This window comes from Trichogramma pretiosum, unplaced genomic scaffold, assembly GCF_000599845.2.
Source record: "Trichogramma pretiosum strain Unisexual culture from Peru unplaced genomic scaffold, Tpre_2.0 scaffold4, whole genome shotgun sequence".
Classification (NCBI taxonomy): domain Eukaryota; kingdom Metazoa; phylum Arthropoda; class Insecta; order Hymenoptera; family Trichogrammatidae; genus Trichogramma; species Trichogramma pretiosum.
In genome coordinates, this window is record NW_019641688.1 from 3,203,575 (window position 1) to 3,230,991 (window position 27,417).

At 42.7% G+C, this 27,417-nt stretch overlaps 1 protein-coding gene across 2 annotated transcripts; it reads right to left on the reverse strand.

Moving 5' to 3' along the window:
* Positions 1-26,996, reverse strand: LOC106650338 (protein single-minded). Of its 2 annotated transcripts, none has more exons than XM_014368275.2 (6): positions 26,726-26,996; positions 7,870-8,508; positions 5,934-6,319; positions 4,616-4,824; positions 4,423-4,529; positions 1-2,272 (listed from the first exon to the last, which is right to left on the reverse strand). In XM_014368275.2, the coding sequence occupies exons 2-6, from the start codon at positions 8,390-8,392 to the stop codon at positions 717-719; spliced, it is 2,781 nt and encodes a 926-aa protein (XP_014223761.1). In that variant the 5' UTR covers positions 8,393-8,508; positions 26,726-26,996; the 3' UTR covers positions 1-716. The 2 variants fall into 2 exon arrangements, with proteins under 2 accessions (XP_014223761.1, XP_014223760.1); XM_014368274.2 differs by lacking the exon at positions 26,726-26,996 and adding an exon at positions 9,682-10,011.
* Positions 26,997-27,417: the final 421 nt, after the last annotated feature.

Consider the following 27,417-nt stretch of genomic DNA (forward strand, 5'->3'; position numbering starts at 1 on the left):
TTCATTATAACAATTGTGGACAACAGTTTCGTCGATTTCGTTCCACAGCAATTTATTTACATTTGTTCAAAAGGTATACTTGTTATTCCCTTTGATTTTTATTCTAAATGGAATGTGAGCCTTGTGGAATTGTATACGAATTCCGAAATGCAAAGTCAACACATATTATAATTAAATTTTTAACGACAGTTCTAAAAAGTCTAAAGTCTAGAGCTATTCGTCCTTATAATAATTTTTCATAATATTTACAAAAGTCACACTTATTTTAACATTTTTTCTACAATAGGAATTTCAAGTTCAAAGTGTTTAATCACAGGTTTTAAAGTTAAAACGTTTTTTCGTGATGATCTTATCATTTGATTTTTTTTGGTTTTTGTATCATTCAAAGAATTCAATTTTGCTCTGGCGATCAACGACGCAAACTTGAAATTCGCAGAATTAATTGAGACTACATCAACTCATTCATACAACATTCATTCGTACATTCGTACATTCGTTTTGAACATTTGCGTTCATTCTCGTGTGCTTCTCGGAGCGCATTATTTTATATTATTATCTAATAAAGTTCATAAAACAATGATGATCACAGACTAGAACGCATGGGCGTTACGGTCGACATCGACGAAGAGGAGCTTCTCGGGGCTCGTTTCGCGATTGTCAATGACAAGTTCAAATTTGTCGACGAAGACGACGAGGTCGAGAACGACCGATTGTTATCAGTGGACGAATTGCTGATGCTGCGACGGCATCATCGAATTCGGACTGTACTGCTGCGGCGCGCCGAAGAACGACATGTTCAAATCGTGCCCGTTGCACTGGAGCTGCTGCAGGTTCTGCTGTTGCTGCTGGTGCTGTTCGTGTTGATGCTGTTGCTGCTGGTGCTGAAGCTGCGTGAGAGGCAGCTGCTGCTGCTGCTGTTGTTGAATTTTGGCGCACGCACCACTAGTCTGCTGACTCGCGTTCGCGTTGCCGTAATTTATGCCGCTGCCGTCCGAGGAGCCGTCATAGCTGAATCCGTTGTAATTCAACTGCATGGTCGCGTTACTGAACTCGTCCTGAACGTAGTTGCTAAAGTTTGAGAACATGGCTGCACTCGCGTCGATGCTGGCCACCTGCGGATTCATCTCCGCGGCCTGATAGCCATTGTTGTTGTAGCAGGTCTTCATCTGAGCGTCGCAAGCCTCGGAGCTACCGCAAGTGCTCGGCGAGGCCGAAAAGGCTCTCTGGTACTCGTGCTGCTGAATCTGCGACGGACTGTGTTGCTGCGCCTGTGCCAATGGGCTGTGTTGGAACTGCTGCTGCTGCTGCATCTGCTGACTCTGTTGCTGATACGACTGCAGACTCTGAGGACTCGGCTGCACTCGTTGCATGCTCGAGGGACTGGGCTGCATCTGCTGCAAGCTCTGCGGACTCGGCTGCACCGGCGTCATGCTCGGGGGGCTCGGCTGCATTTGCTGCATACTCGGCGGGCTGGGCTGCATCCCGTGGACGCTCGCGGGACTCGGCTGCATCTGTTGCAGACTCGGTGGGCTCGGCTGCATCTGCTGCATGCCGGTGGGACTCATCTGCTGGGAGTGCGGCGAGCTCAGATGCGGCGGTGGGCTCTGCTTCAGCTGCTGAACCAGCGGCGGGCTCTGCTGCTGGAATTGCTGCTGCATCGACTGCAGACCGTTGTTGCTCGGACTCTGCATGCACGAGGGCAGGCTGGACATGGGCGAGGAATTCTGTTGCTGCTGCTGCTGCATCGATCCCATCGAGTAGCCGGGGTAGGGGTAATCGCCGCTGAAGCTGCTGCAGTGCGAGGGCGGCGTGCTCGGGTAATTCTGACCCAGGGGTTGCATCATGTACGGAAAATTGTCCGAATGAAAGTCCTCGTCCTCGACGAGCTTGGCGCCGACCTCCTGCGCGTAGTCGTTCTCCACGGGCAGTTCCATTTGAGCCGGCATCAGATGAGTCTGCGGCTGCGGCTGGGCCGGAGGTGGGGGCTGCGGCGCCGGATGCGGCTGCTGCTGACTGTGATTGATCTGACGCGCGTTTCTGGCCCGCGGCGGACTCCTCGAGGGGGGCGGCAGCGGCTCCAGTTGCTGCAGCTCGTCGAACACGAGGCCGGCCGATTCCCGCTGGCTGAGAACGTAGTTCACGGCCACGATGCAGGTCTGGCGGGTGGCGCGCGAATTGTGCACCAAGGTCATGTAGGACTGCATCCAGACGTAGCCGCCGCCGCGCGTCATGAATCTGTAGTAACGTGACGTTACCTGACCTTTGAACAACACTGCGAACAGAAAAATGTATGCCGTTTGTGAGTAAAAAAATTTTTTGTTCAATCTCGAGAGCTTAATTAACCCGAAAATACGAGAAAGGAAATTTTTAAGTGATGCAGATAAGAAAGCGCAATGTGTTTGCTGTGTGTTGAAAACTTCCAAGTCAAGTAGAGCCGCGTCAAAAGAATCGCTGACGCTCCTAGACGAAATTTTTAGCCTGTAGTAGAGCGAGGGTTCAATAGAAAAAGATGTAGATCGATACGAATGCATCGGGGCTCTCTCGACCGAGAGCTTTTTCCTCGCTTTCGTCAAAGTCCGCAAGCTCGTCCACTCGTCTAGGATGACTAGCTCGTTTGACAAAAATATGTATTCATTTTTTCGATTCCGGTACAGCGGTTGAGAAGCTCGATGCACCCTTGGATCGATTAATTTCGTGTATGTGTATATACGGATTGGATATAAAGAAAAAGAAAAAGAAGATGAAGCGAAGAAACACCTGACGCGGCGCATTACATGCAAAATTCATGCATGAGAATTGTCTTTGATGTGCGCTGTGTATACGGAGCAGCTCTCACGTAGCTACACTTTACTAGCCACTCGGCTGCTGCTGCTGCCACTGCTGCCACTGCTGCCCCTTTTTGCACTTTCTTTTCTTCAGTCGCGAGACATCACGATTTTTCTGTAATGCACGTGTACTCGTTGTGCAGTGGCAATGCAGCCGAGTGGCGTTAGTAGTTTTTATCTTGCCTCTTTTTTTCTCATTCTCTTCTTCTTTCTTTCTTTTTTTTTTTTTTGTTTTGTTAGCCAAGTCTTTGACTTTAAGAATGAAGAAAAACTCACGGTGTACTACTTACAACTCAGACGCGGTCATATTATAATGAGCGCGTACATATATTCGCGTGGTGTTCGTAATACTAGTAGTAGTAGTAGTAGTGGTAGTAGTAGTAGTAGAAGTTGCGAGTGAATAAGCAGCCATAAAACAGTCAGGCGCAATTTTTTCTTTCTCCCCTAGACGTTTGGGTACGTGGATACTTTTGCTCTTTGAGCAGCACAATTTGGACGTTAAAAAGCCGCTATTTCTGAACTCGACCAATGGCTCGAAGCGCAGTTTTAACCCTTCGGAAAATAATAGTAAAAGCTCTCGAGTCTCCGATGGAAGAAAAAACGGCGTCTGAAAATAGTCGAGCTTGCGCAGCTGGCTGGCCGTATAGCGAGCTCGAAAATACATATTTCTTGTTTCCTGCGACTGCATGCGTTTGTACATATTATATCCGCGTGCGGCTGCAGGCAAGTGCGCATGTGTGACGGATGCTATAGCGCGCGCAACGATCTCGCCACATTATCGATTCGAAGGCAGAGACACGGAGTCAAAACTGCGGCGGCTCTATAGCGGTGTATTCTTAGCAGCGAGTCGGCCAAAACGCGAGAGCTACTTTTTGACTACTTTTTTCTATCGTGTAGCATACCTGTTTTGCCTTAAGTACCTGTGCGCTCGAAGCAAAAGAGAGCGAGTCACGCGTTGTATATGGTTTGTATACAAAACGTCGAGATAACGCAACAAAAGACATGTCACATTATGTGAAACGCACAAGAAAAGCTTACACGCGTTTGCCGCACACAACCGCGAATAATAACAAGTACAAAACGACCCGAGCCCAGGAGAAATGGAGATTTTATTGCTCGCTACGTGTGTGCGCGATATAAAGTGAGAAAGAGAGAGTTGCCAATGGTAAGGGATGAAAATGGAGGATAAATGGTAGAGAATGAAAGGGAGGCCGAGTTCGTGTTGTAAGTCTGTGTGTGTGTGCGAGCGAGAGAGAAATCTAAGCAGGGAGGATGTCGTAACTCCCCTCTGCGTGTCGCGCCGCGCGCTATCGTTGTTTGAACAGACTCGCGTGGCAGTTTCACTTACGGCTTAGTCTCAAAGAGATTTTCTATTTTATGTGTATGCACGTGTATGTGTGTGTATGTGTGTGTGTGGCTGTATAACTAAAGAAAGAAACTTGGCAACCTCGTTTTTGTTTTACTAAAAATAAACGCTTGCAGTTGTAACGTTCAAGCGGAGCTTTTTACTTGGAAAATTTAGGAAAAATGATAAAAAGAAGCACTGACGAAGTAAATTGTTTCGAAAATTGTTGTACTAAAAAGTAATGTAACTTACGTAATCTATGTGCTTGTTCCAACACCGTCACGTCCATAGGATGCACGTACTTATAAATCGTCCTGTCGATCAGCTCTTGTGGTTCGTAGTTCGTATATTGTTGGGAACTAAAATGAGCAAAAATGTTTAAATTATAAAAATATCGATAAAACAAAAGTAAAAAAGACGAAAACTCGATCTCCCGATGACTTACGCTTGATCAAGGAAAATGAGCTTGAATTTGACCGAGGCTCTGAACATGAACATGTTGGACTGCATCTTGATTTCCGTGTTGGCACTCGGTGGAAGCGAGTGTCCCAAAGCGAGCAAACCCACGTTCATGAGCTCGTAGTTGACCACCTCGCCGTACTCGTCCCTGACTTGTTTCTGTTTGAGCTTCAAGTAGCCGTTACAGTGAATGACCTGCAAGCAATAAATGTTTTGTTTTCACTCGTTGTCGCTTCTTCTTTTTTTTTTCGTTGTTGTTGTCGCTCGAGCAAGTATTCGCAAACATCATAATATTGTCGTTGCGACGTGCAGCGTGCAGGCGGTTGAGCGACCTCTCGATGCTAATAAAAAAAAAACAAAAAACTTCCCTCGACGCGATCTTTCAAGTATCCGTAGGCGCGCGCGCGTGCATGCATTTAGATGTGCAGTCGGAGATTTAATTCGCTCTCGAGGTGCTGCTCGCATCCGTATATGAATTCGCTCAGCCTCAAAGGAAGCGTCGCGGCACTTTCTAAAAAGGCCCAATTAACGACATTTTGCTACGTGTTCGAGATTACACGAGTTTGGCGCTAAAATACGCACCCGCAGCCGGTGCAGCGTACAAAGTGCAGTATATGCATGTGCATAGTAGTAGCACAGGATCGCGCGAGGGTGCAATTGGGTATTTGTTAGGCAAATTAGGCGTGTCGCGCGCACTCGACGAGGCCTGCACACGCTGACGCGATGGGCGTGTGAGATTAGCTCGAGCCGAGAGGAATAACGATTTTTTACTCGCAAAAACCTCCTTGTTCCATGTACCATGAAATACGTATAGAGAGATGGGAAAATTTATGCACGCGTGGGATGTGCAATGGAAGAGCGTCGCGATCGCGAGACAATGAAGAAATGCGCCTAGCACCCCTATTCGTATACACCGAGTCATTGAATGCGGGCTGAGTATGTTCTACGATGATGTTGGAGAATATACGTAAAGTAGCTCTTTAAAGGTTTTGTCAGTTCTTTGTCGTTTCAGTTTGCGCGAGAGGCAATCGACGTGGAAAAATTATTTGTACACTCGACGATGATACGGATCGACGTAAGTCATAAGCATTTCAGTCAGTATATCCTCGGTAATGTTGGTTATCTTCACGGAGTTTTCATTGTTTTCCAACATAAACATGGCCCTAAATACTGGACTGACCGCGGACAGTACAATTTTGTGCACTGGAATTTCATCTTCCTCGACTATCAATTTAACATCACTGAGTTTTTCACTAAAAAATGACGAAAAGAAAAAGCGATACGTGCCTTGGAAATATATTTACCTTGTAGCCTTTGAAGGTGAGCCCGGCGTTTCGCTTGGCCAAGACGCACTTCATGCGAAGAAAGAAGTAACGATGGATCTCGATCTCCCCGTTGGCGTTCGGATGGGGCATCGGGTCGCGCTGTATGAAATTGCCGTTGAGCATGTTCTTCATGTCTTGATGATCTCCCGGATAGATGTACTCGTAGATGCTGTTGCCGGTGAGCTCGACCTGCGACAGGCCCAGTTGCACGCTGGCCGTCTCGCTTATGTACATGATCTTGCCGTCCGGATCGATGACGAATATGAAGCCCTCCATGGTCTGGAGCAGATGCGAGCCGAGCTCGCGTATCTGTGTCTCGCCGTTGCAGCCCGACGACGGTTGAGCGCCCCACTCGTCACCGAGACCTGCGCAAATCCGTCGGAAACAACTGGGAATTAGAAAATTTTTTCAGTCACTACGACCAATACGTCTACCTGGGTCCCGGATACAAAGCATATACAGCATCCTTCGAAGCTCGTCAAAGGGCGCGAGGCGTATACATTTATTAGCGAGTCAGTTTCTTCGCGCACGGTTTGGCAGTCGTAAACCGTGCGTCCCTTTCTCTCTCGTCGTGGTCGTGCATTAATTCACCTCGTCGTATTTTCCTTTGTCGCGCGCTAGGAAAACGAGCGTACTCGACGACGAAAAGACGTCGGGTAAGTCGCTTTGAGACTCGAAAGCGCGTGTGTAACGAAGAAAAAAAAGGAGGAGAGCTGCGAAGAGAAGAAAGAGAGAGAGAGACGAGGAGACGAGAGTGGCTTTGACGCTTTTAACGCTAGGTGCGAAAACGAATTATGAAAGATCACGACTTTACATGCGCTCACACGGCCACAGACGCGCGTACATTTTACTCTATAATATACGTATATGTTTAATACAAATGACGATCGAATTTGCTTTGGAAATATCGCGATAAGTGTCTGTCGCGGTGACGAGTACGTCTTTATTTGTATATATGGGGTACGATTGGAATCAATCGTTCTCGGCTCTGGGCGATCTCGCAGCTCTGAAAAAGGGAGTCGTCGCCTGTGTCTGCAGCGATCTAGTGCGAAAAACGCGTAGCATGCGCGACGGCGCGTCTGCCTGTGTGTGAGAACGATCGATGACGGCGATATACACTCGCTTCGATCGATTTGTATCAATATTATCGATTTTTAGCGCAACGAGAAAAATAAAAGGAGAAGAAGAGAAGGAAAAACTTTGAAAAATAACGTATACAACTTGTTTACGCTCGTTAGGCACTCGAGGTTGGTACAGTAGACCCACCGCATCTTGCACCGACGCGACGGATACTCGCGTGCGTGAAAGCGGTGCACAAGTGGACAAATCGAGTCCGCAATATAGTTCCGCCGGAACACGTCGTTCGTTGTAGAAAGAAACCGAGAGTTGCGTAGGTGCCACTGTACGGCATAAAGACTGCACGCGAAAAAGGGATGCGGCTACTTGAAATTCAATCGAGCGAAGTCTGCGCGCGTGTATAGTCGTTGGATCGGCCTCGGCCTCGGCTGAGTGAATATACATATAAAGCGACGAGAGAGAGAGAGAGAGAGAGCCCGATGGGGTTCGGGGAGGTTGTTTTGCTTACAAAGCAGAGCGACGCGCGTTGTTGCATGGCGCCCCCTGTGTATACTCCTTACGGACTGAAAGAACCCCGAGAACGACGACGACGACGACTACAATGCATTAAGTGCGCAATCACACCCATCTCATCCGATATACTATTTGCTCCCTCAGCCCTTGCTCGCCCTATTATATGTATTATATAACGCGCTGCGTACTATGTGACACGGGCATGCTATAGCGAATCAATAGACGCGACTTCTTTCTTTTTTTTACTAGCAATTATCCCTTGCGTAATTTTGATTCGCCATTTTTCGTATAATCGAAGTACACCATGGTCACTGCAGGTACTCACCATTGGGAAAGAGATTGCGCAGCTTGAGATAACTCGAGGTCAGCCGAATGACGCTGGCCTTGTCCAACTGCGTGGTGATGGCCGAGGGCAGAGGCAGAAGCTTGGCCAGCTCGTTGAACTCCTGGTTCTCCTTTTCGCGCCTGTGCTTGGCCGCGTCACGACTCTTGGCCTTCATCGCGAGTTCCGGCCCGGTCAACTGTGGCGAAGACGATTGCAGCTGCTGCTGCTGCTGCTGCTGTTGCGTGGGCGACGGTGTACCCTGTGCCGTCTTTATCGGCGAGCTCTTTGGCTTTGGCGCAAGTTGCTGCTGAATGTGCTGCTGCTGCTGCTGCTGCTGTTGTTGTTGTTGTTGACGCTGCGAGTACGGGCTACGGTTGTGCTCGTAACTGCTGCAACTTTCTGGACTCAAGTGGCTCGGACTCAAGTGCTTGAAGTCGCGGTATCGATTCTCGATGTCCTCGTTGTTGTGGTTCTTCGTTTGATTATTGTTGTTCGTCTGGCGCGACAGTTCGATCTTGATCATCTGTTGCAGCGGCTCGGGTAAGGATTTGTTCCACGAGTACGAATCGCGCAGGCGGTTATTGCCGAACAGCTCTGCTTCCAAATCGCTCAGCGATTGTCCCGCGCACGTCTTGGCCACTGCGAAAATAACGAGTAAATGACGTTAGTCAATAACCATCTGCGGCAATCGTATATGCACGTCGAGCATACGCCAAACTCCGACGCTTTGTTGTGATATTGATATTTTAATTGAATAAACATAGCCGGACGATCGACGCGCGGTCAATGACTCACCCGGCAAGGCTGCCAGTAATAAAAATTGTTTTGACGTTTCATAAAATATACATAAGCAGACATTACGAACATATAACAATCGTCGAGTCGTTGCAAGTGTCAATTGCCGAGCGCATACCGTCGTTATTATTTTATTTTATAATTTATACGCAAATACGTGTACGCAAATACGCGGATGTATATTATACGCGTCGAGTCGAGAGAGGAGGAATACTTTTGAAATTGTAATTTATACGCAGCCACCCGTTAAAAACCCAACTCGTCGGTCTCGTCGCAGGGCTCGTTACCGAGCCACATCGTACCGAGAGTCACTCGCAGTTGGGATATGGGCGTGCTCGTGGCGAAAAAAGACGAGCATTGCCACACCGTCATTAAAAAAAAAAAAAAAAAAAAAGTACCAAGAGCGCAGTCTTTATTAATCCCAGTGCTGCTCTGCCCTACGCCATCGTACTTACGAATGGAAATTTAGACTCTTTGAATAATGTATGTTGTTGTTTTTTCGTCTCGCATTCTGCCCAATGTCGTGCACGCGTTTAGAAATCCTGTACAATGTTCATTACATGCATCTGCTTTCGTTCATTTAACGTCAATTACAATTTCCAATCTCTATTTAATAAATTTTTCTTAAATTATAAATTGATCATGCTGTAACGGAGCAACGACATAATCAGAAGCTTGAATTTATTCCACTTAAAAATCATCAAAATTTCCAGACCAAACCAACAGGCACCGGTGAAAATATTCACTTTTCGCGATCATTGCATTTGCATGCATGTAGCTTTTTTTCACTCAGTCGCGTATCTGCGTACGTGACTTTTGCATAAATATTCAATGCAGTGTAGATAATACATCATTGAGGAAAACTATACAAGAATTTTTATTTTAAACAATCGTTGATCGAAAGGAATAAAAGGAGGCGTTTGCGAATGGTATTCCATTCGATTTAGTTTATTTGATGACAGAAGTAATCGTACAATTGTCCTAATGATCGGTGAAAAATGCAAATAAAAAATGTACCTTTTCTCGGTGTGACATCGCTAATATATGTATCGTCGTGAAAAAGGTTCCTCTTCAAATTTTTTCTGGTTAGACTCTCCATGCCCTCGGCGTAAAATCGCGTATCGCACGCGACCTCGTTAAAACTGAGCTGCTTCATTTTTGCACTTTTATACGTTCAACTTTTCACACTCAAACGAGTCTATGTCGGATCACTGCATCTCCTATTTTGGCACAGCTACAATTTCAAAGTACAACTGTGTTTATGATCACAAAGCCGAGAGAGATATTTCTTCGACGCGCGAAGAAAATAAACAGCCGAGAAACGAGAATTCGATCGCGCACGCGCTCCTTCCGACGGCTGAAATGCTACTGAATAAATTCACCAGTGCCGAGCGAGAAGTCAACGCGTTGTGTCGTCTCCCCCTCTACGCCATTTCTTTCTCTCTCTCTCTCCGCTCTTGCGGTAAGAGCTTTCCGTACGAATGCATGTGTAAGTATATATATACGAGCCGCGCTCACACACTCAAAAAGTTTCGGAATGGGAGTTTTGTAAATTCTCATGACTTTCTCATTCTTATTATTGGGCCCGAGCCCCATCATTGCATCATTATGTCTCGGACTCTGTATACAGGCTGCATGTATATATCTCTTAAGCTCCTCCCTTGACGCAGCTCGTCGACGCTCTATTATACGAGGCGTACAAACGCGTCTGCGCCACTCCCCCTCCACTTTCATTTTTAAGCCGAGCCGAGCATCTGTATATATATATGATTTCTCTACATCTATAATGCATTCAAAACTCTTTACTTGTTGGTAACAAATTGTCTATGAAAGATTTTGGACGTATTGCTCGAGTCGAGTTCTTCTGATCAACTACCTCTGGAATTCATCGATGGACTACAGAAGTTCATCAAGTTGTGTTTAACAAGTGGCATTCAAAGTATTTACACGAAGATATTCATACCTGAGAATAACCTTTCATCATAAGAGTTAGTCATTAAAGTATCAACAAAAGTAATAAAATAGTTATCGTGAAAATTATCAACATCTTGAAGTAACAAGTAATCATTACTATCCGTTTTAATGAAAAATTAAATATTCTTATTTTAAAAAAAAAACATTTTTCCTGTAGTTATTATTATTGCATTTATCCCATTCCTCATCATCAAATGTAATTATAATGATTATTGAAAGGTCACCTTGGATTACAAAAATCTAATTAAGGATATTCATGATCTTGGTGAGTAGGTAAATAGTCAACAAATTGATCTTTACATTATTTTATCGACGTTTTGACTAAAACTCCCATTCCTCATCAGGCGTACTACGTTAATGTAAAAATAATGGACAACATTCAGATATGAATTTTATAATGCATAGCCAATTCAAGAACAATTTTTTAACTATTCATTTACCTGCTCATGAAGATCATAAGAATACTTTTCATACTAAAATATTGTGACAAACTAGATAAATTTTATGTATTACAAAATCTAGTTACAGAGCGATGAGTATTATTGCGTCACTTTATTAAATCTCTCGACACTTTGTCAACTTATCCATAGTGACCTTTTCAAGACAACCAATTTATTTCAATACTATACAAGTAAAAAAAATCAAAATGTTTGATATTAAATTTATAAAAAAAAAGCTAGAAGAGAAGTTGACCAAACGTCGAGAGACTTATACCAAGGAAAAGTTTTTAACTCGTGTATTGAGATTTCTAAAATCCAGAGTCATCGAGTTCAATCGATTGACGGTTTAATAATTCTTATAAATAGTTGTTGATTGAAAAACAAACAAAACGTGGTATCAAGTTTCAAATTGAACAGATGGAAGTAGTTAACCTACCACGATATTTTTTATTACACAATAATCACCTGCATTTAATTGTATGTCGACAAAATTTAGCTGAAGAGACCTGTATGCATTTCCGGTAGAAGTAGAGTAATGGTTTTTTGTTGTGACAACTATCTTTTTAAGTTCACAGTTCAACGCAGAGAGGCACACGACTGATAGATAAAGAGAGAAAATTTCCAGATGGCTACTCGGATTTCAGTTTTTTTATTGAAAACAATAGCTTGGACTTTCCTGTTAGAATCAAATTTTTGGGAATGAAATACGATACGCCATGATCAGTGTCGTGTTTCAAACATATGTACTAATTGAATAGTTAGAAAGGCTGTACAGATACTTCAACTACGAGAAAATCTAAAAAATTAAAAAAGATTGGTTAAACTTTTTTCAATAATATCTTATAATTTTCAAATTTCCAACGTCTTTGCAAGTTTGAAAAAGTGAGAAAGACACGTTAAGGTAAGTTGGGTGATCATCATAACAATTGTACTTTTTTGAGTATTCTCGGCATGCGCAGGTGGAAGCTCAACCTAAAAGTGGGTTAGAAGGCGAATATAAGCCAAAATATCAGGAATTTAAACTTTTATCGTTCAATAATTCATTAGAAAGCACGAGGACCTATATTTTTAATGCACTAATCGTAAGGTGATGACTTTAGCTTTTTAATGGATAGTTTTTTATTTCCCTAGTAACACAATTCAGCAAGCTATAGTCCTTTTATGCTCAAATTTTGACAGCTTTCCGTTAGAGCCCATGTTAAAATATCAACTTTTGGATTGAAAATCCGGGAATATTAGCAAGCAGACCTAGGCTGAAATTTTAAGGGTCAATCAGAGGTGACTTAATGAACAACCATTCAAAGTTTCAGCCCAATGGTAATTTCACATTCAATTTTCATCCAACCACCTTAAAATAACATTTTATAAATCACGAGCATAGATGTATGACATAGTGCAACTATTTTTAAACATGGAAAACTAAATAATTTTCAAAAGCGAAGGATAGTACAATTTTTTATGAGATTTGAAGAGTTTAAATTTTTAAAGACCTCGATGACTATCTGATCATACTATATATACTACTCATCACTATAAGTGATTCATAAGAGTATCATGTTCCAGCGGCTATGTTTAACAAAAAATGTTACATTTCGGTTGGTGAAAAATTGTATGCAAAAAAGAAAAGCACGTATTTATACCTTTCGGCTTCATGTTGGCAGCTTTTAATTATGGGAACTACTTTGCTTTTAGCGGCCTAGTGTAATAATATACTGTTAGTTATTCCAGTTATACATATTGGAATAAGCTGAAAACAGCCACGTGCTATGTGACAAAGTTTGATTCGAGCGGGCACATAGCCCGAAAAATTGTCTTTTTTGCCAATAAAGGCAAAGAAAAACATGGAACATAATAAGAAGTAGATGACTCGATGATATACAACGAGTTCGCCGATTACTTATAAAAGCGCGCAAGAGAGTCGCAGGTGAATTTCGCAGTTACCGAGAAGACAGAATCCACGCTGGGAAACTCGAGGCTCGTTTATTTTCGTTCCACCGATCTATAAACTTTTTGTTCTCGATCCAAAACGGGAGACTGTATGGCGCCCATTTAAAAGGGCCTTTTTCTGTCAAAAGCGTGACTGCCTCAATGAGAAAGTCTCGCATGTATAAAACTTCTAAGAAGGCGTTCAGGCAGATTCGCAACTTTTTTTTCATTCTATCGATTAGGCTAATCTGTCCACTCTATCTTCATTTTTGAGCGTTAGTTGAAAAAAAATAATATGAAAAAGACGCCTTTTGTTATTAATTAGAGTTAATTACGAATCAATTAACACTGTGATTATCGAACTGTCAACACTTTTTTTCGCTGACAGGTGCTCTTGTTTACATATGTACTTGAAATACAATGATCAACCTGTTGAAATTACTATGATTGCGGCTACTGCGAGGAAAACTGAGACTTTCCGCTCACGAGCTACTGAGTACTCAATATGGTCCAGATGCGCGTCTAGTCTTTGATATTTGAGCTCGCCTGCGCACCTGATTCTGTACCATATGTGCAGTCGCGACTCCAAAATCCACTTGATTTAGTCGTGGGTATCATCTTGACAGTAATGAACATATATTTGAGCTAAAGCGGATATAAGTTGTAATTGCGGTCGACTGGACTGTGACCACAACAAAACAGAGCGCTGATTTTATCCTTTTATTTAAACTGTTACTTCTCATGTGGCTTGTTTGATGTGGCTTGTAATAATGTGTTAACCACAATTAAGACGCACATCTATATGAGATATTTAACACTCGTATTAAATAGGCATATTTTTATTATGTTAATTTCCTATGTTATGAAGAAGCTATGCTGAAGCTATACTATTGAAGTCTCAAATGTCCTAAACGTCTAACTGGGCCAAACAAGTTTTCGCTACTTATTATCATATAATTATTATCAATGGACTCAGGATGACTATAAATTTGGTCTAATAATCCTTTATTATCAATTAATTTTTTTGATAAAGCCTATTAGATTATCAATCTTGTTTGTGATTTTTCAATTTATTATTTTTGAACCAATATGCAAGATGATACCTGTCAAAATGTTCTAATTCATGGATACTAAATATCTATTCAAGGAAAAGCTTTTAGAATCTCAATCGGTTCTACCAAAATTTCGTACACAGCCTCAAGAAAGAAGATTTTCAAATTCAAACAAAAAAATAAAGATTCGTTAGACGCGCGTGCGTAACGTCCATACGAAGCAACATTTATAAAGCAGTGCACCGATTCTGACACGCAACAGCCGCTACAGCTCACAATGTACGAAATTCGTCGTAGGTATTAAAACGATTGATCTTCGTCGAGGGCAGGGCAAAAAAAAAAGAAGTCGAGCAGATATAAATGCGAACATTATAATATAGCGACGATTTTTCGTCGCTAAGCCGTCGAACGCATGCCAACTCGCGTTCGCTGGCTATGCCAGAGTGCATTGAAACGGTCACGAAACTCGCACGCACGAGCACATGCTACAATGGTAATATACGCGTACTGCGTGGCAGCGCCTCGATAACAACAACAATAACGACAGCGATGAAAAACCCTGTAGGAATATTTTTGCCTCTTTTGACCGAAGATCTGTGCCGTACGCTAATTTATGTCTTTGGTGTGGGAACGATATCGCGGCCTATTCTTTGATAATTTTTTTGTAGTTGCATGAGATGAATCAAAATGAATTGAGGCAAGAAATGTAGATAAAATTCAATGTTGTACTGAGGTTTCAGTGTAATATATCTTCTTACTTGATTTGTTTATAAAAATGCATTTCTTTACAAGAATGGTATTAATACGGCAGTAAGAATTGTTTAATCGTAATCCAAGCGCGATTTCCTGGCATCGAATATGATATGAAAATGTACAATTTTTGATGTATCGTTTTTATCTTTTACGAACCGTGCAATGTAGCGAGATGCAGTAGTTGCGCGCGATGATGACTCACTGGCTGCAAGCTCGATCTCAGCCCCTCGAGCAGAAATTCATGCGACAAGCGGTAACACGAATGAAATATATAATACGCGCTCTGTATTAATTTCATACGAGCGAGCTTTGCTCGTCTGTATTTACTGTTGTTACGTCGAGCTTCAGAGCTGTGTCGACCGATTTCGATACTCTCGAAAGGTCTCGACACGAACAAGGCCTATCGAAAAATATGTAGCGTAAATCGATGGGCTGGTCTACGACGGGCATAGCCTACTCCGCAGCTGCTTTCATAAATGAACAGCCAGAGACCAATGCTTATCTGCATTTGGAGCTCTCTGCGCTCGTCGGCCTGCCTGTCTGTGGGTCAAATTTTTATTTCACACCCGGACGAGTCTTTCGAGTCCTTCACGCACAAACGTGACAAAAAAGGAGCAAACCCGAGCCCGTGGCAGCAATTCGTTTTTGCGATTGCGAGGACGCTGCTATACGTATATAGACTGCTACGTATTAAAAGTGAGAGACGTGCCTTGGCATAGATCGACGAGTTTAAACGCTATATGTGAGCGACGAATCTATTGAATTCGCTTGTTGCATGCGCGCATCTACAGATATAAGGTACTGCGTTCACACGTATGTAGAGCCTCGATGCGCGTCGAGAAAAAACGTTTTTTGATCTCTGCGAAAATCTTTGCTATACTCCACATGTGCGCCACATTTCACTTTCATGCGTTCCTTTTAAAATGAATGCAAAATTGTATCAATGAATACGAAATTCGGCTCTTTGCCCGCCTTACGCGTGATTAATTTGATCATTCATAAAGATTAGCACGATAGAATTTACGGCCTTTGTAAGCGTATGACGATTCGGGAGCCATGGCACACGCTTACGAAAGGTGAGCATCGCCATGAAGGTGTCAGCCATGACTCGATGCCTAATTAGATATTCCGAGTCTAAAGGCAGGTGTTAATTAGAAGGCGGGACTATTGCTGAGGGGCCTAGCTCAACACAATGGGTACGCGTGGCCAATGTAACCAACGATGCCTATTCATGATTAACCGCATCAAAATATTATCGATCGGATCTGTCATTCGTTCTTGAAAAGGTGTAAACGTAGGAAAAACAAAGTCTCGTACAAACAAACGATCAATTTCTTTCTGACAAACTATACTCATATTCATAAGACGGTACGAGCCATTTGTCGCGAGACCGACGACATATACGGACGCAGACTCAAAGTCTACGTACATCGTGGCGGCGTGCAAAAAATTCGATTCAGCAGCCGGGAAAAATTGAACGTATACGGCCGCGTCCACACAGTCGTTCGTGTAATATATAAAGTGTAAAAAGCTCGACTTTGTCGCCGTCGCGCTCGTAGCGAATGGCCGCTATATGTCTGGCCTGTATATTACGCAGCACCGCACTCGGAGAGGAGCTGACTAAATGCAATGCGCGTAAGTGTGCGCGGGGAACAAAGTCCAAGTGCTTATTTCTTACAAAGTGCGCGCATGAAAATAGAATAACTCGTGTGGCACACATGTAGTGCTGCGAGCTTTAGTCAGCGCAACACCCGCAACTTCTCGCTCTCTCGGCAAAATATTAGTGTGCATGTGTGTGTGTGTATATATAAGAAATACACTTAGTTTGCTGTAATCCGATAAGAGTGCGAGAGTCTAAGGTTTCTGTGCCGCCGTTAGTATATATTGAGAAAGCGACCCAACTGACTCGCGACGTCGACGCAATATATGGCGCATTATTATGTATATAGCTCGAGACTCCGAGCTCCTGTATACATGCATTCGACAACAATGTACTCTACTGCTCAGGCTGGCCGCAAGAAAGTGTAAACATGCGTATAAGCCCGATAGACGCAGCAGTGCAATTCGCTAGCGACTGCGCCAGCGATAATTTTTTTTCTCGCCCATATATATACCTCCGCGCAGCGAAGACGACGTTTACGACGTAATTTTTCAAAGTTCCGCAAGCGAAATCTAGGTCAACTACTCAACGCGCGATACCCTTCTTCGAGCCAGTTCCACCTCTTTTGTCTCGAGAGTCCGAGTCGCGCGCGCGCGCGCGTACCTTTTCGAAAAGTCGAAACCAAAATAATATAGATGCGATGCACAGTTGAAATTTCAATCATCCGCGGTATCAGATTTTTTGTAGTTGCGAAATAATCATCGTCCCTTTCTCACACGCGCGCGCGCGCGCGCGACTTTCTCGCAACTTTTTTTTCCCATGCATATATTGCAATGTACTACTATGTTGTACGCACACACGTACCACGGATCTTTTGTTCTCGACTTTGAAATTAGTCAGCTGCCGTTGCCCGAGACTGCATGTATATATATAGGAGAGAGCGAGAATGAAAGGAAGAGAGAGAGAGAAAGAGAAAAAGGAAGAAAAGAATCACGACACCCGCGCTTATACACACGAGTATAGATTTTTATATATTATACACTGACGGTGCACAGGGTGTCTCATTATATCCGTTCGTATATATAGTCGCGTATACAACGTAACTTAGTCTATGTCTCTGTTTCGGTGTGTGTGCGCGCGCGTGTATGTGTATGAGAGAAAAAAAAAGGAATCAGTGCAAGTCTGCGACTACGAGTGTATTATACTTAGTAGTCTCGCGTACAACGAGAACAGCAAAATATAACGTGGTCAGCATGCGATCGCAGCTTTCATACATCCATATATCCGATATATTGTTTAACGTTCACTCGATCGGACTTGTGCATTTTCTCTTCTTTTTCTTTTTTCGCCATTGTTTCGTCGCTTCTTTTTGTTCCCAGCCGTCGATTCAATACCTTCGAGGTGGCTTAAGTAAATATTGCTTTTCGAGTGAATTTGTCTCGCGCGGATGAGGAATTAAAAATCAATGAGTCTCGCAGACGTCGAACCGACTTCCGACCTCGCGGCTAATACATTTATAATATGGACATCGATCAATAACTCCTTTCTTTGCTTCTATAAAAGAAACAATGGGACGAATCCCACATCTTACCCAAGGCGTGAACCGCAACTGCGTGACTAGCTCAATTTTCGACCGATTCAATTTGTGGTTTTCTAATGCTCCGAAGACCCTGTATTTAATAAAAGCTCGAAAAATCCTTGTAAAAGTATTCTATACTCCAACCGCGACATGTTTCCAGTAATTCAACTTATTACGCGTGTCACCTTGGAAGTAATAAGAGAGAAGGATTGCGTATCTCTTCGGATAAAAAATCGTCTCGGACGATAAAATCCTTTTCTATGTATGTGCACACGGACTCATCCACTTTAACTTTGACTGAAAATCAGAGACGATGATTCACTTTCCTCGTGTGTGTGTATACATTGTACAACGTAATATGTCGCGCGCTTCGAGCATTGAAGAGTATTGAGTAACCCAATGCGATAATTCAATTATGTGTATCGAGTTCCAGGCTTGTTGGACGTTTTTGCAGATATATAAGTGTGTATTCATCATGTATCACGATACATTTATTCGAGTCCAGAAGTTTGTAGCTCTATCGTTTTTTTCATTTTTTTTTCTTTTGCTTTTTTGAAAATATTCGTATGCCAAAGCTGGGTGTAAAAGTAAAAGGATTAAATTGAAAATCGTTCGAGAGAGTTTGGTTAAAGGATACGCGGGTGATTGAAAAAAAAATTGAATAAAAAAAATATTCGTTCGTCATGTAAAATCATGTAGATTTACAAAATCCGGACCCTGTATAGACATAGAGTCGAGCAACGGGAGATTTGCACGTTACGTTCGACAATATTTGCCTTGGATTATGAGCGCAACTGCACGTGCTATAAAATAATGTTCGCATCTCGCATTCGATGCCTTCCACATCTATATACACATGCATATTGCTCGTACTATAGGATGAGTTCGTGTGCGCAGCCACATTGAATGCCCGATGAACCTCGATAGTTTGAGAGGAAAAATCACCATGGCAACTGTACAACGTAAGCGCTGGATCAAGGACTGTTCGAACGAAAAATAATGCAGCGCAAAAGCCACAAATCAAAGCTCGCGCTGGCCGCTCGACGAACATGAAAGAGTCCAGCTCGATGCGTGCCTACGATGTGTATACGCGAGAAAACATCTAAGAATCTCTCCGAATAACGAGTGTTAATAAGCAAAATTGAAGAAAGTCTCACCCTCGACTGCGACGACGATGGGCCGCACCGCTCGAACAATTAGAGTAATACAGGACGACGAGGCGAGGTGGCTGCAAAACTCCTGTCTGCGCGTACGCGACGAGCCACGTGCCGGCCCTCGCTATATGTGTCTGTGCGTCGTTCTGTGCGTGCACGCATGTAGCTGTGTTTTTTAAAGGGTATATTTTCGGGCGTTAGTCTCGCAGTTTTGCCTCGGGGGTTGAGAGTCGACGACTGCGACGTTAACTCGTACTGTGTATACTATGTAGTATGTATATAATATATATACGAGATTAATGGGCAGACGCTTTCGAATCGATTGCTGCACGCACCATCGAGCCATCGACCCGAGGGTTTGCTTTTTTTTATACTAAACTCGTTATGAATTTCGTTAGGATGATTGTTTTAATGATTGGTAAGCTTGACATAATTACTGCAAATATTCATCGTTTAATATATAATAATAATGATAATAATAATAATAATAATAATAATAATAATAATAAACGTATTTTTAGAAGAAGTAAAAAATCTTTATTAAGTAATTTATGTTTAATCATTCAAGAATTTGATCAAATTTTCCTTGCATGATTAATCTTATTTCTTTTTGTACCACCATTGCAGTAATTCCTGATTTATTTTTATTGGCAATAAATTTTAGCTGATCAGAAATGCAATTTCATTTTACGTCTTGAGTAAAAAGTATTTTTCAAAAACTTGGTTTATCTGTCGAATGGACATATCGGATAAGATTTAAAAGCTCAGTTTACAAATGAGAGAAAGACATACTAAAGTTGAACATTTTTATCAAGATACATTTTTCCGATAAATTCGTGAAAATATGCAGAGTCATCCCATGCATCCGGTTTTTTTTTTTTTTTTGTTATTCCCAACTGTCACGTTTCTTTGGATGCAATATCTCCGAGCTTTGTACAATTAAAGCTGCACGTGCATCAGCCAGTGATGCTCAATAAATTCATACTTTAAATAACGATAAAAGTACCAATTAGATTATCGTTTTTGTCATCGAGTTCAAGATCTTCAAGCGGCGAAAAACTTATGGGGTAAAAAGTATTTTCTATCTTTCTTGAGTACGCGCGACCGCGCGCACACACATACGAGCTGCACGCGGATAAAGCGAGAGAGCGTCAACGCCGTGTTGATTTAGCAACACGAGGACATCCCGCGTGAAGCGCGACGCTCCATACCCACTATGTATAACACACGCACGTCGAATATCTGTGGCTGCGGAGCTGTCGGCAAGGGCTCTTCGGGATATACGCAGGGCCACGATAATTGAATGGAATGAGCGTAGCCGGCTGTCGAGGGTTGTGCTCTCGACTCCGCACTACTCTAAAGATTATTCGGCGCAACGGCGACGGCCTATACGGAATCGATCAAATCGAGCGTATGTGTGTACGTGTTTTACATAGCAATTGCACATACGAAAGATCGTGGCCGTTTAGCATGGACTTTTTTTTCTCGACACTCGACGCCTCGAAACAGCTAATCTGCTCGTTGTTATTTTTCTACTCACTTTAAGCGCGAGAAAACGACAAAAATATCCATTGCAGTAGCGGGAAACAAAAAAAAAAGAAGAAAATACGTAAACGTTGTTTTCAGCGATAAGCCTGCGAGACATTATCATAAATCACAAACGCCTTCGAAAGCGTCCAGCCGCGCGCACAGTATTCGTATTAAATGAGATAAGGTCAACTTACATAATAACAATGTATCAACGCGTATACTCGATGTATATAAGCGTGAGTCAAAGTGCGTAGAACTGCAAATTCTGGAATCGCGATGTAGGCTAAAATTGATCGACTGCAACTGCGGCGTCGGCGGAGGCAGCCGCACTCGTTGGCCGTGTCGACTACTCCGGTGCACGCAGGCTGGCAGCAGCAACAATTCGCTTCGCTCGACAACTCCGACTATACACGTAATTCACTCGACGTTCACGGGACGATCGATCTCGCCGTAAATATCGTTCGTGTCGTTGACTCGAGTGCTTCTGTATGTGTATGTATAATATTGCTAAAACCATACAATTTTTTTTTGTATACAACATTTATTGGAAGGAAAATAAGCCAATGTTTACTCTCGGACGTCATAACATTTTAATATTTGATCAATTCGAGCTTTCGATTTCGAAATCGCGTCGTTTCCTGATGCACATTAACGATTTTTTTTTCATTTACTCTGCGGCCACGGCGCCGTCACATTTGTTCAACTATATAGTAATATAAATAAAATCAAAACGATATACACAAAAAAAAGAAGACATTGTGCATGTAGTGCAACGAGAGATATACGAGAGCAAAGTGTCACGTTCGTGCAGACGATATTTGTATATATGTGCAGCGTCGGCGCGCTGGCATCAACAACATTTTAAATCGTTTATGTTTTATTTACAACGAAGATGTGTCTTGCATGTGTACACACGGCTACGGTCGTTAACCCGGAAGCAAACGAGCCGAACTTAGTCGCCAGGATTCGTTTTACCCTGAACTCGAGAGTTCATTATCGAACTTTTCTCGGACATGTTTATGAAAATGTTTATTTGTTATTTAAACAAACGTGACGGATGTACCTGACTATTTTCATTGATCTCTATTTTGATCATCTGTACTGATTAGTGAAGTCATGAGTTATAGAAATGATCATGTACTATGATAAATGTCACCAAGTCCAAGAAAAGTAGCGATTATAAATAAAAAATGAAAGAAACTTAATCGAGGATACTTATTCCTGAAAAGCAATGATATAGCATCGTATACCTATATATATTGTAGATATAAGATGCAGAAGTTGCTCATCATCCCACTCACTTGGACCAAAAAAGGAAAAAAAATCAGATCTCTTTTCAAATTCTACGTAATCTCTAAACGATTTGACGATGTTGTGAGTATATCGCGCGCACACGTGTGCGTTTCATTATCCACAATTAATAGTGTCACCAATACGTTCTATATTTGACACATTATAATGGGTAAGGAGGGCAATGGAAAATAAGAAACAGCTAATTCACCACGAGAAAAAGAGAGAGAGGGAAAATCAACAATCACTTGTTGTTGTAAAGATGACGATGCTGTTATTTGGCGTATGCCCGGAACAATGACCCAAGTCGATTTTACTAGACGCTTTGGAGCCCGAAGACTCTCACTTTTTCATCGCAGTGGCTTTGACTGTGGCATACTCAGATACAATAAATCTGCGATAGGCTTTTTAACGGGCCACGCGCAATTCCAATGACTTCTTTTGTCGCTTGGCTTGGCTTTGTGCTGCTATTGTTTGTGCGCCAAGTGTGCGATACGTGTGCCAGTGTATAGCGCGTATATAAGCGTGAAATATGGAAAAAGCCGCAGGTAAAATATGTATACATAATTTATAATTTGCCTAGTTTCTCGTGGCTGCTGCGGACATAATCGCATTTTTAGAAATTCAGCTAATAAATGTAATCATTGAGAATTAAGATATTGCTCCCGCTTGTTTTTCAAACCTCGGGGTTTTGAAGGTAATGTGATTAAACGTTTCACTGAAACAGAGAAGCAACTGAATAGATTTCATCGTTGAAAAATAAAAAATACGTTGAAGGAAACAGCGTTAAAAAGATCATACTTCATCCTCGATAATTATGTAACAATTAAGCTAAACGGGAAGGTTCCGTTGCAGCTTTAAATCGACGATTATATTTGAGCTTGGATGATGCCGTTCGCGTTGGTCTCCGAAAATGCACGTACTCGCTATTAATCACTACCGAATTATGTAAAAAAACTAATCCTACGCGATGGAAGACATCGTTATCGCTATTCTTGTCCTGATTTTAATCAGAACCGAACCGCTCTTTCATCGGAATTTTATAAATAAAGTAAAAAATATTGTGCAGTACGAGGGCAGCCGTGAACACTGCGTAGGTGTCAAAATTCGTGCGCATTGCTCCCCGCTAGTAATGTACGAAAAAACTCGAGTAGTTTCTTCGGGCGCGAGGTATTTATAAATAGGAAGTGTCAAATTTCACTCCTACACAGTCTTGCGCTTTGTGCGCGTAGCATCAATGTAACGACGATGGCGCATCGAGGGCAAGTAAAAAAGAGGGCGTCGAGCAAGAGAGAAGACAACTTCCTACATTAGACCGATCGAGGATCTTTATGAACTAATATATGTGTGTTTGTGTGTCAATTCACTTGTCAAACTCTCGAGCTTCGGGGTAATTATCGTGCTGCTACAAGTGCCGATTAATTGGAATTGACTAATTTTTGTTGAATTTTATTTTATTTTTTCTAATGCCTATCGATAAACGAGCATTAGCGAATATAATAGCAAACTTGTTCATCAGAATTGGGTGTTGCTCTGTGTAACGAGAGATATAGCAATCACCGAGTCTAATATTGCATTTTCTAGATATCTTCGCTTATAATTATCAAGGTGGGACTAAAAGTAATATTTATATATTTAAGAGAAAAAACACATCGACTCAAGACACATAAGCTGTGCACTTGCACGTTTATTACACTGAAATAAAAAATCAGTCGGGGTATCGAGTAAAAGAGCTTTTGAGCAACTGCTTGAAATAATTTTTGCGAGCCCGAAAAAGGCGCCACATCAGCGGGTTCGAGACTGCGCTTTGTTTTGACTGCTCCAGCAGCAGCTAAGCGGTCGAGAACGAGAGAGAGAGAGAGAGAGAGAGAGAGAGAGAGACTGCTTTTCCTTAGCCAGGCGCAAATATTCGGCGTCAAAGTGCAAAATTGAAATTCGAGTGGTCGTGGCCTATTTATGTTGACTTTACTCGACATTTGCGGTGTAAAAACGACCCATAAGTTTACAGTGTATACGTTAAGCAGTCGATATAAGCAGCCAGAGCAGACCTTTGATGATTTCATGCTTTTTCATACATGGGTTCGTTGACGCTCGGAAACATCTGGTAGTCGGATTAATACCCAACTACCTATATATCAATAAAATTATGAATTATTACTGCTTTTCGATTGAATTATGAATGCCGGTTCGCCATCCTTACCTTTTTTCTGGATTTCTCTTCTTCAAAGAGACAGAGAGGGGAGACGAAGAGAAAATAATATTAAATTCTTTAGTTTTGCCTTTTCCTGGAATTTAATGCATATACTGGAGATTTGCTGCCGTATTGGAAGTAATTTCGGAATTGGCAATGGTGCAATGCACTATGTACTATTATTAGCTCAAACTTCTGCAACTATTGGAAATTTACGAGTCGCTACGTTGAGTGCGGAAGATTTTTCAACTGTAGGAGGCCGAACTCGAAGCTTTTGTACTGCGAGACGTCGCTGTGCCTCATTAAGGCGTACAGCTTGGTTCGCTATACAATCATGCAAATCAAAATACATAAAACATATAGCTATATAGGTACCCTCGGTCAGAGTTTGATGACATTCGTAAAAATACCAAAACAACAATTTCCATTAGAAACTGAATGTACTCGGCATTTTTGATAGTCACCTCGAATTGAATTTTTCTCAAATTAATACTTTGCTCGGTTTGATAAATACCGGAAGTGAAAGGCTTTCACTTGCGCTTGTATACCGCGTCGACTCGTACCTCCCTTGGTCATTAAAAAAATGGAGCTGCTCCCACACAGTAGCTTATATTATGTGCGTTCATTACAATTAAGAAAATTGTCGTTTTTCTGGAAACCGATGGAGATTTTTTTATAGAGTTGTTCCGTATTTCTCGGAATTGTAACAGACATCGAGCGCATTATAATAAACGAGCATCCAAATTAGTTCCGTTTCCCACCGTAAAATTGGCAGGTGCAAGTTTATACAAAATTGTATACGCGAAGGTCGTTAAAGGCCGATAATCGAACAGTAAAAATCAATGGGTGCGAAAGATGCAAATGAGGCCGGCTATATAAGATTCAACCTCGTCCGTGATATGTAGGATAGGATTTTGGTCGCGCAACCCTTTCTGCCTGTGGAGATACGTTCGACGTACGTCATTGAAAAGTGGTCGATTCATCAAAATTCACATGATAAAACACGATCGGCACGATGAGAGCGTCTCGCTGTATACTCTACAGTCGTGTGTGTACGCCAGAGCTCTACACAAGAAGAGGGTATCTTTGTACGTTGAGTGTATACATAGATATAAAATCGCGTGGTGCACAAAATAGGACGCGATGATGAGGCGCACCGGTGCGCCACTGCTCCAACCCTTTCTCTCTCTCTCTCTCTCTCTCTCCCGGCCGAGCAAGAAGCGTGTGATATGCGGGTAGTTGTAATATTATATTTTTCCAGCAGCACATTTCGCTGCTTGTAACCGTACGTATGCGCGAGGAAACGAACAATCGGCCAGCATAATAATATACTTTACACACAGGCGCAGTGGACAATGTGCAGTAGCTGAGTCTCTCTCTGTACTCGCGCAGGTACACTGCACGCGCTGCTACACCTACGTGAATCGAGGTGCAAGGATGTAAGCGCGCATCCACGCAAACACAGACACACGGGTCGCTTTTGGGACGCTTTCGCGGCGACGCACGACGCACCGTAGTACGCGTACTATTGTGTGCGCCACCTAGCACAGTGGTAGTAGGCGTGTGCGAGGCGGCATTTAAAGCCCCATCCGAGATGGGTAATTTTCGTCAATGCCTTTTTTTTGAGTGCGCACGAGAGTGCGTACATGCTACAACTCTTTCTGCAAACTCGAAGGTCGATTTCTCGATACAACACGTTTGCGCACTATAAAGTAGACACGCTCAGAGGCGTTTTCTCATATTTATATAGATGCTTTCCACTCGCGCTATACATCCGAATCTCTTGTGTACAATGAAAATCTATGAGAGGCTTTTTTTCTCGGTTCTTACACTATTGTACGTAAGCGCGGCAATCATTGCGTAACTTCTAGAACTGTATATATTATAATGTGCTAACTGCATACCTTGAATTTTATTTGCACAAAGGAAAACGTCTCTTTTCATGATTGTCGAATGCAAATTTTTAGCAAAAGCTCGTGCGGCAATTCCAATCGCTTTTTTTTCTTTTTTTTTTTTTTTTATCTCGCGTTCGTGACTTGCGCTCAAAAAGTAGCGTAAATAAAAGATTTTCTCGCGTTGGGCGCGATAACCACCAATCGTTCACGCTACAAAAAAAAAGTTATAAAACCAATAATTCTTGTTTTAATGGCCCGAAGAGTCGCGGAATGTATATGGCCGCCGAGAGACGCTGTCCGCGTAATCGAGTATGCACGTTTTTGACGAATTCACGTTGCCGTACACGAGCTCGGCCGTCTCTCGTGGATGCCGTCGCTTATAATTAATTTATCGTCCATTAAACGACATCCGATACACGGCAAATTGATTATTCCTCCTTTTCTCACCGAGGACACTTTTACTCTTTCATGCTCGGCATTTGAAATGACTGTCAAAGGAGTCGACGACGTCGAGTTTTGTTCTCTGGCTTTTGAATCGACTAGCGACGCTCGGATACTTTGCGTTTCGCGGAGTAAAGGAAATGTCCGTAACTGTTGTATGTCGGCATATTCTAAATGACGAACCACTTTTTGTCCTAATTCAATGTAAAAAACATATTAAATCGCTTAATAAATACCTGCAGTGGTGTAAAGTCAACAGAGGCACTGTGATTTCCAACGAGAACGCCTAACATTATTCACTACTAGAGCGCCATTGATTTTTCCGTTGCTTTAGGGTTATACATTACTGTTGCGAGGCGTTCAAAGATCCGACGCTTCCTCACCAAACAACACAGCCGATCGAATAATCAGACAGCAACACTTTTTTTTGTCGATGATCGATGCTCTTCAATGACTCCGCATCGAGCTCGTTCGCTCCGAAATTCCGTGCAAGGCCGACGGTACGATTCGCGGTAATCCGAGTCTCACACTCGACGCGCGCGAGTTTCGGCTGTCAAAGTTCGTGACGCGACACTCGCGAACGGCGCTGGAAATTACTTTCGTCGTTGGATTTGCAGGAGCCACTCGCACGAGTCCCGATTTTTCGTGAGTGCAATCTTGTTCGCGTCGTTGGTCCGGGGCCAGAATAGGCTGGCCGGCAGACAGGCGCGCAAGCAGGTTGCCGTTCGACCCGCTACTGGCTCCGGCACGTAAACACGAAGGATCCGCGCTGCTCTTTTCTGCTCGCAATTTTATACAAAGTGAGACGCGTATATATACGAGCTCTCTACTACAAGAGTTGAGCGAGCGAGAGAGAGAGAGATGTGGGTGGCTGGGCGCGCGCAAGCGAGGGTGCAATGACACACGCGTATACACGTATACACGCACA

What these genes read in the sequence shown, in the direction of transcription:
- LOC106650338 (XM_014368274.2), bottom strand. Translation starts at nt 9,820, where the DNA reads ATGAAGCAGCTCAGTTTTAACGAGGTCGCGTGCGATACGCGATTTTAC. An exon ending in CGATGTCACACCGAGAAAAG is followed by an intron (nt 8,509 to 9,681) that starts GTACATTTTTTA and finishes TTATTTTCGCAG; the next exon opens with TGGCCAAGACGTGCGCGGGA. An exon ending in TCACCTTCAAAGGCTACAAG is followed by an intron (nt 4,825 to 5,933) that starts GTAAATATATTT and finishes TATTGCTTGCAG; the next exon opens with GTCATTCACTGTAACGGCTA.